Genomic DNA, 2479 nt, shown 5'->3' on the forward strand with positions numbered 1-2479 from the left:
GGAGGAAGGACCAGAGTCCTCTGGACTCCGCCCTGGCGCAGCGCTCCTCCCAGTCCCTCGGCGCTGCCGCCCAGACTCACTAGTGTCTCTACCGTCCAGGATTCAGCGGGCGACCCTTGCCCCTTGCCTGCCTTGCGGACCTTCCAGGTTCTCCTGGTCCCTTCTGAGGACCCAGAAGAGGAAAGGAGCGCAGTGTCTTTAGAGGCCGGGGTTTTCTTCGTGGTTTGTGCCGGTCCCCCTGCCTGTCACGCGTGTCATAGGTTCGCCATCACTGACCTAGGACCTGCGAGCGGCAGACCTCCCTCTCCAGGACAGAATAGGCGGGGACCACCCACCTCCCTTCGCTCTGCCCTCTTTGCCTATTCAACAGACTTCCTCCGACGGAAGGAAAGTAGATTTTCCTTGGTTCTTACCTGCCCCTGCCTGAGGAAGGAAGAGATAAGGCTGCAGGCGCCTTAAGGAAAAGTCCTTGCCTGCCCTCCCTTGAGTTACCCCACAACCAGGGATGGGGGCTCAGCGCACAGGGCCTCAAACTTGTTCACCTACTGGCTGGAAAGCACACCTTTTCCTAAGTCATCTTGGTTATCATTGTTGACTGTTGGTGGAGCACCTAGCCAAGGTGGCAAGGAGAGGTAAGAGTCCTCGCCCTCAGGCAATATCTTTGAGAAGACAGTAGATAAACAATTCTTAGGAGACAGGCCCATAAGCCAGGACCACAGGGAAACTGAGGCAGAATTAAATAGAAAATCTAGATGCCAAGCAGTTTGCAGGCATCTAGTAAATCCTATCTTCCCTAAACCAGAGACACTTACAAGTAAATGGTTTGCACGTCTCCCCAACCAGAGGGTAAATGTTTAAATCACCCTACTCAGGGAGACAGCAGAAATCCAATTAGTGCCATTGGCCAGCCACTGGACAGACGAAGTTAAGAGAAGAAATTTCATTTTGGCACATCAGCATAAAACTGATGAATATTCCATTGAGATCCCCCCTAAGACCTTCCTTAAAGGCCCAGCCTTTATAACCCCTCAAAACAAAGGTCCAGAAAGAAAAAACAAAAAAACAAAGGTCCAGCTCCTGCTCTCCCTCCCGGGTGCATGCCCGCGCCTCCTCCCTCTTCTTCCCGACAGGCATGAATCTCTTAAACTCTAAGGGACCCCACGAGGCCTGCAATCAGGACAGCAACGGACAATGGTAGTTCATCCCCTAACAGTAACGGGCAAACCCCTGGAACTGTCCCCAGAGCCCTTTTTCTTGGAGTTCTTAGTGAGCCAAAGCAGACCAGGTTCATTTCCCCAGCCCTTTCTTGTCTCTCTGTCCCCAGCTTTAATAAACGCCCTCTAGAATGAATCTGGACTCATGTTTTGAGAATTTCCTGCATGAAGTCAAGAACCCACACACTACCAGCTAGCCCTAGGCAGACCCGTTCAGGGCCAGGTCCCCTTTCTGGTAACACTTACACCATATACTTTTTAAAAACTGACAATCTGCCCTGGCCAGTGTGGCTCAGTGACTAGAGCATTGGCCAGCACACTAAAGGGTCCCGGGTTTGATTCCTACTCAAGGGAACGTACCTGGGTTGCAGGCTGGATCCACAAGTTTGGGAGGCAGCCAATGGATGTCTCTCTCACATTGATATCTCTCTCTCCCCCTCCCTTGCTGGATCCCTCCCTTCCACTCTATCAAAAATCAATGGAAAAATATTCTCAGGAGAGGATTAACAAAAACAAAACAAACAAACAAACATAGTGACAATGGGCCAGTGGATAGTGCATTGGCCTGTGGACCCAAGAGTCCCAGGTTCAATTCTGGCAAGGGCGGGAACTTCGGTTGCAGGCTCCTCCCTGGCCCAGGCCCTGGTCAGGGCACATGCAGGAGGCAATCAATTGATGTTGTTTCTCTCACATTGATATTTCTGTCTTTCCCTCTCTCTTCCACGTTCTCTAAAAATTAATGGAAAAATACCCTCGGGTGAGGATAAAAAAAAAAAAAATACTGACATTGGGTGCATTTCAAAGAAGTAGAGTTGTCCTGGTCAGTTTTGCTCAGTGAGTAGAGCTTTGGCCCTCAAACTGAAGGTCGAGGGTTCGATTCCTGGTGATTCCTGGTCAAGGGCACGTACTGGGTTTGATACCCAGCACCAGTCAGGGCATGTGCTGGAGGCAAACCAATCAATGTGTGTCTCCCATGTTGATGTTTTTCTCTCTCTCTCCCCCCCCTCCTCCCTCCCTTCCACTCTGTCTGAAAACCAATGGAAAGAGGGAAATAACCTCAGGTGAGGATTTAAAAACAAAGCAGCTGGGCCAGCATGGCTGAGTGGTTGAACACTGACCTATGAACCAGGAGGTTACGGTTCTATTCCCTGTCAGGGCACATGCCCCGGTTGTGGGCTTAATCCCCAGTGTTGGGCATGCGGGAGGCAGCCGATCCATGATTTTCTCTCATCATTGATGTTTCTATCTCTCTCCCTCTCCTTTCC

At 50.8% G+C, this 2479-nt stretch overlaps 1 protein-coding gene across 1 annotated transcript in view; it reads right to left on the minus strand.

Annotated features, from left to right (window-relative positions):
- Positions 1 to 542: 542 nt before the first annotated feature.
- LOC102256904 (lysine-specific demethylase 5B) overlaps positions 543 to 2479 on the minus strand; it is a gene marked incomplete at its 5' end in the record, with an annotated part of 14053 nt that continues 12116 nt past the window's right edge. Inside the window, one exon of the mRNA XM_005868963.1 lies at positions 543 to 659. Within this exon, the coding sequence (XP_005869025.1) occupies positions 543 to 659 (117 nt within the window). The remainder of the gene's footprint in view (positions 660 to 2479) is intronic.

This window comes from Myotis brandtii, unplaced genomic scaffold, assembly GCF_000412655.1.
Source record: "Myotis brandtii unplaced genomic scaffold, ASM41265v1 scaffold280, whole genome shotgun sequence".
Taxonomy (NCBI): Eukaryota; Metazoa; Chordata; class Mammalia; order Chiroptera; family Vespertilionidae; genus Myotis; species Myotis brandtii.